The 6,845-nt window shown below is 26.3% G+C and overlaps 1 protein-coding gene across 1 annotated transcript; it reads right to left on the reverse strand.

Annotated features, from left to right (window-relative positions):
* Window positions 1-943: 943 nt before the first annotated feature.
* Window positions 944-3,232, reverse strand: LOC112797622 (polyphenol oxidase I, chloroplastic). Its single transcript, XM_025840656.3, has one exon. The coding sequence runs from the start codon at window positions 3,000-3,002 to the stop codon at window positions 1,200-1,202; it is 1,803 nt and encodes a 600-aa protein (XP_025696441.1). The 5' UTR covers window positions 3,003-3,232; the 3' UTR covers window positions 944-1,199.
* Between the last annotated feature and the right edge of the window lie 3,613 nt (window positions 3,233-6,845).

Genomic DNA, 6,845 nt, shown 5'->3' on the forward strand with positions numbered 1-6,845 from the left:
ATATTCTTAAAAGTCTAATTAGAATTCTTATATTAATTTTAATGTACCGTATTATGACTGAGATATTTTATCGAAATATTATTAGATCACGTGAGTATCCGTATCTCACATAAAACATTGTACTTTCTATACTTTATAAAGTTTAAAAAATATGAGAAAATTATCAGGTGTACCTGAAAATATCGGTATTCCAGTTATTTTAACCGTTGATTTTAATTAATATATATTATATATATTGTTTTTAATTCAGATCAATGATTAAAATAACTAGAACACCGCTATTTCTGGTACACCTGATAACCTTCCAAAAATATGATCGAATAATCGACGAAACATTGGTTTTTGATAAATTGGTTAGGTTAGGTATGGCAGAAATTATAAGATTTTATAATTCATTAACATTCCCTGGGAAGAAGGGAAAATGATTTTATATTACAAATAGACGAAATTGATATATTTATGATAGTAGATGGAACTATAATTACTTCCGTACAATTTTCTGTGACGACGGAAATGACAATCGAAAATCATGTACATCAGTACATATGCTCCTTCCAATTTTTTATATTAATATATCGTTACTAAAACTGTATTTTAAATTGATCTAGAATGAATAATTATTCAAAATTTTAATTAAAAATAAAAATAATTTATATTAGTTTAATTTTACTGTATATCAATCATCTTTTTTATAATAAATTCAATTTACAAAAATATTATACACTACTAAATTAATTTATATTATATATGTGTGTATTATTTTATATTTTATATAAATAATTAATTTCATGACTAATTGTTATATAGTAAGATGATTGTTCTATTTAAAATCAAACACCGGAATCTTAACAATAACTACCTTATTATCTAATAAGATTTCTATATTTTTTAAAAGCAATGAAATTAAATCCCAAAAAACTTACAAAAATTCTAAATGCAAAAATTAAATCACAACTTTTCTTTGCATTCCAATCCAATCCTAAATAATCTTTCCATGATACATGAAATTTGTAATACACCAAGAACAAAGAAGAAAAGAATAAATTTTCCAAAACTTTTTAAAATTAAAGAACTTATTATATACTAAACACATGATTTGATCGACAAATCAAACCACTTTCATCTTCCACCACCCCCTCCTTTCTTTTTCTTTTACCTTTTTTAGAACACAAACTATTAATTATTAATAATTACAATATCTACTTTGGTATATACTCAACCATGATGCTTCCTATGCTGACCAAACCTTTTCCAACAATAGGGGCTAATGTTACCACAATATTTTCATCTTCTTCAGCTTCCAAAATCTCCAACACCTTTGATATAGCAACCAAATACTTAGTCTTTGATTTATGGCTACCATGTGGCACACTTGTAAAAGTGCCAACAAACTCTGCTTTATCTGGCCCACTCAGCATTTCTTCATCATCATCAACATGAACATCAAACTTAACATCTTTATCACTATGCAAATCAACAATCTCCATAACCAAAACCTCTTCCTCTCTTTCCTTCTCCAATTTACTTCTCAATTTCTTAGGCCTATTAACAACAACACTTACCTTAGAATCCAAAACCAAAGGAAACTTGGTAATAGTAGTAGTCATTGGATCTTGTGATGATGCCAAAAGTGAAGCCTTCTTTTCTTGCCTTTGCAACTTGCTTCTACTTGGTTTTGGAGAAGCATTAAGCCAAGGAAGTTCAACTTCTTCATAAACATACCCTAACTTCTTAGTATCAAGAGAATCTCTTATATTAACACGAACAAGATTCAGATTCTCATCATAGAAGAAAAATTCAGAATCTAACCAATCTTGATCATCTCTATAATCTTTTCTACCACCATCCAAAGAAGTCCAAATCCCCCATAACCTATCCAAATTCGAATGATGAGGATAGAAAATGGGGTCTCTGGCCGCCGTATAGAACGTTCCCATGTCTTCCTGGCTCGGAAGATCGGCCCTTCCGACCCATTTATGGACGGTGTTATGGGGAGCAAGCTCAACCGAACCAATGGCCGGCTGAGCTTGATCCCCATGACGATAAACACCGCCCATGAAAACTTCTTTAGTATCCGCCAAAACCATTTGCTTGTACATGAATGCAAGATTATATTTGACTTGTTGATCTTGAGTAGTGGATTCAGCATTGACGTGGTAGTTAAGGTCAACGATATAAGGTGGTAAGTGTCTTGGGTCTCTAAGGTGGTGGTAAAGTGAAGAGTTTGGGTTTGCAAAGTACTTTGGCATTTGCATGCCTTCAATGGAATCCCAACTCCAATATGGGACAGCGAAATTTGGATCCCCAATTAGATTCCCCAAGATTCTCTCAAAGAAATAGATGTACCAACGGTGGAAAGGGTAGAAAAGCCATGATCTATGGATGTCAATCTTTAGGTTTTGGAAGGGGGGTTTTTGAGGGTAACCACCATTGCAATAAACACAATGGACTTTGGCTTGTTGTATGTAATTACGTGGGTCATTTTCAGGTAGTGATTTCATAATGGCAATGCCCTTTTCTAATTTGGCCATGTACTCATCATCTAGCAAGTGGATTGGTTTTCTAACCCTAAGAGGAGCATTTGGTTTTGCAAATTCTTTGAAATCTATGATCTTTAAGGGTGAGGGTAGAATTGGACAACAATATGGTAGGGTTATTGCATTTGGAGGTAGCTCTACAGGGCCACACTTTGCAATATCTGGGGAGATTGCTCTTGATATGTTTTTCTTTGTGAAAACAGAGGAGGGTGAAATGTCATTTATACCCTTGAAGGCAATGAAAGGGTTCCTCCATGTGGATCTCCGTAGACTAAGATTGGGTTGATCTGTTTGGTCATTGGAGGAGTAGTGGTGGTTGTTTTTGCCGTGAAAAGTGGCCAAGAAGTGAGAGAAAGCATTGATTTTGGTGAATAATGAAGAGGAGATGGTGGTGGTGTTGATGAGAAAGAAGAGGACAATAATGAGAGCAAAGAAAGTAGATAGAACCCGTGAAAAAGGACTCATCTTTTTCTCTGTTTGATACCCTCTTTACTCTGATTCATTGCCTATGCCCCTTGCTTGTTGGGAACGTGTGTATAAATAAGAGAGAAAGAGAGAGGAAAAGTAAATTTCAAACTACAAACACATGCACAAAGGTCTATAATGTAATTGCCAATAAGGCCATATTATTCACAGAAAACAAAATATCTTTGGTTATAATGCTTTTGGACTCCAGGATGAAATCGTGGAAGAAATGTGTCCAGTAATTTTAAACGTGCGGGAGTCCACATTCTAGTAAGCTACCCTTTTTAAGTTGAATTATACTATGCACTGCAAGACTTGGTCTAATAACATTTATGTATGTTTTGCTAGAGTATATTAGGATTCAAATCCTAGCTATGACTAAAGTAAAACTCATGAGGAGAAAAGAAGGGGTGTGTGTTAGGATGTATGATAAAAAAAAAAATTGAACTATATTACGGTGAAATAGTTGAAAAGTGTTATATAATTTAATATATTTGATTAAATTAATGTTTAGTAATTTTTAATTATTAATTTTACATGAATTTTGGTTACTATATATATTTTTTTCTAATGTTTATAAATTTTAATAAATATTTATTTTATTAAAAATATTATGTGCATGTTAAAATTGGTCACCAAAATCAACTATTATATATTTGTGTATAAATATATATATATAGTTTGAATCATTTTTAATATATATTTTATATTTTAATATATAGTTTACATTTATAATTAATTTTAATAGTTGATTTTGATATACTCTTAACATAATTGTCAATTTATATCAATTTTATTATTAATATTTAAAATTTATTTTAAGTTAACTTCTATACATTTGTTTCGCCTATTGGTATACCAATAGTTTAATTAAGAGTAGGAAACATAATCATAAAATAAATATTAAAAAAATTTTAATGGAGTATTTTAAAAATTTTAAATTTGATGTGTATATAAAGTAAAACAGTTCTAAATTTTATTTTGCATCGAAGAAAATTGATGAAATGAGATCAATTTTATTTTAAAGAGATAGTTTTACTTTGTTGAATGAATCAATTAAATTTTATCACCTTGTATAAAATTTTAAATAAATTAAAATCAAACATTTAAATAATAAATATCACCTGTAATCTTAAATCACTATTTATGATATATAGTTGTATAAATACTGATATGATATTTTATAAAACTTAAAATAAAATTGAATTGAAACAATGGGACAAAAATAGTTACAAAATTTTTAATTGGATACAATGCTAAACGAAATAAACAAAATATCTAATGAATATATAAAGATAAACCTAAAATTTATTTAAAAAATTAGGGGTGAAATTGATTTTATTATAATTTATAATTTCTTGTAAACGGTAGAGGGACAATAATTCCTTGTAGGAAAATGAATGACTTGAAAAATCCCTTGCTAGAATTTCGTCTTACAAGACATTATTGTGGCTTTCAGGATCTCGGTGTTATGTCTTGCCTTCTTTTGTCATATGAACAATTCCTTCAACATATGTTTGATAGGTTGTGCTTTGTCTGATTAAATTTGGACTCACATTGAATTATATTTTGCTTAGTTCTTTTGGGCATACAAAAACTTGCTCCATCGAAAAAAAAACTGAAGAATATTAAAAAGTTTGGTGCCCTTGGGTAACTTAAGATAAATATATAAGGCTGTGGAGTGTGGATTTTCTGTTATCAATAATTAGTTATTTAATTTTATTAGAAGATCACGTACACGTCATACTAGATAGTCTTTAAGAAAAATACATATTTTATGTACGAATATTTTGCTGAATTATTATATTTATATGTTAAATATATATATTTTACATACAATATTTATTGATATTTGTTCGATATAGGTGTTTTTATGTTTAATCGTGTTATAATAAAAATAATATTTTTAAATATTTTTAGACACATTTAAATATAATCATGTGTTAACATTTTTTAATTTTATTTTTAATATATATTTTTAAAATAAGTTTATAAATAATATATATTATTATTTATTAAAATAAAAAATATTTTAAATATTTTATATAATTAAAAAATAATAAATAAATTAATTTATATTTTAATATCAATAAAATAATAAAATATTATTATAATTTATTTAAAAATAAATTATATTTATATATATTATATCATATCTCTATATTCTATAAAAATTTAAAATATATATTTATATATTCTATAACATTTCGTATTCTGTATTCATGTCACTGTTTTGTTGGTGCATCATAGAATATCACTATTGTTCAATTTAGACTAGAAATCTAGAGTGTTTCTCGTTAGTAAAGGTAGAATCTCTACTTCTTGGGCATAAAGAAATACTGGATCTTGGAAGAGGTTACCCTGGCAGCAAGAATTAAATGCAGATGTTATTTCAGAGGAGGTAGAAGTTTTCAATACAAATAAAAATGAGTCTAAAATATCAATGTCTTATTTTATGGAAATGATAGATTGATAGACTAATTTATCGTAATTCAATACAAATAAAAAATAATTTATTTTTCATATTTTTTAAAGTTTTTAATGTTAACAAAAATAAAAAATATGAGTTTTAACTTAATTTTCAGTTGACAAACAATTTTAAAACTAAAACAAAATTTATAATTACAATACAATACAAAAATAGAGATAGAATTTTATAATAAAATAAAACAAAAAAAAAATTCATCTTTGTAGAAATTAAATAAATTAGAGAATACTTTTACAATATTTAATTGCTTTTAAACGGTTAGTAGATTTAATTAAAGATTTTAATTATAAAAATTTCATTAAAAATTTGATAAAATTTTGGTAATTTTGGTTATTAATTGGTAACACAAATATTAAATTGTATTCAATAAATAAATTTTACTGATTTATATATATAAATTTTAGTAAATGTAAGTTTAGATTGTGTTAACTAATGTGTATAAATTTTAATAAATATAAGTATAAATTATATATTTTTTATGTGTATAAATTTTTAAATATAAATATAAATTATTATTGATCAAGTATTTACCTAAAATAATTATATTTAATAATACTAGTATATATGTATAAACGCTTATTAAATAATTAAACTTTTAGAATATTTAACAAGTTCGTTTAACGGATAAAGCAATCATTTGAAAATTATTCAGAGACATGGTTATTTAAGAATCTGATCTGATCTCTATATGTTTATAAATCTTTATAGACAAATCATTTAAAAAATTTTACAAACTACTAATAAGTTTTTATGGATAAAACATAAAACCTAATAGCCTACTAAGATTTTAAAAAATTTAAAACTAAAGAAGATACAAATGTAACAAAATTTTGTTTAGAATAATTGAGTAGTATGCTATATATTTTTATTTTAATTATGTAACAAATCTAAGTTTAGACAAATGGAATTATGCAAAATAGTATTTAAATGTTATGCCAGAGATATGTCCATTTTAAACACCGTAACCTATGACCAAAAATAAAATAATAAAAAACCTAACCTATCACTTACAAACTTGAACACTACTCGAGGACTTTATATTTAAATAATCATATATGCCAATGCAATAAGTAATGGACAGTTTTCAAACTTTAGGCATTGTTTGGATGCAAAATAGAAAATGAAAGGAAAGAAAATGGAAGAAAAAAAAATAAAAGGAAAAAAAATGAGAGGAAAAGTAGATTTTTGTGTGTGTTGTTTGGATGAAGAGAAAATGAATGGAAAGAAAATAGGAGAAAAACTTTTTTTTATTTGGATAAAAGAAAAAATAAGAAAAGAAAAAGTTATATTGAATAAAATTACATTAATATCCTTATCTATATTATATAAAATTATAATTTATATTAAATAAAGGA

Source organism: Arachis hypogaea, chromosome 4, assembly GCF_003086295.3.
Source record: "Arachis hypogaea cultivar Tifrunner chromosome 4, arahy.Tifrunner.gnm2.J5K5, whole genome shotgun sequence".
In the NCBI taxonomy this organism is placed as follows: Eukaryota; Viridiplantae; Streptophyta; class Magnoliopsida; order Fabales; family Fabaceae; genus Arachis; species Arachis hypogaea.

Bases quoted from the DNA above. Each gene is read 5' to 3' on its own strand.
- LOC112797622 (XM_025840656.3), bottom strand. From the start codon at position 3,002: ATGAGTCCTTTTTCACGGGTTCTATCTACTTTCTTTGCTCTCATTATT.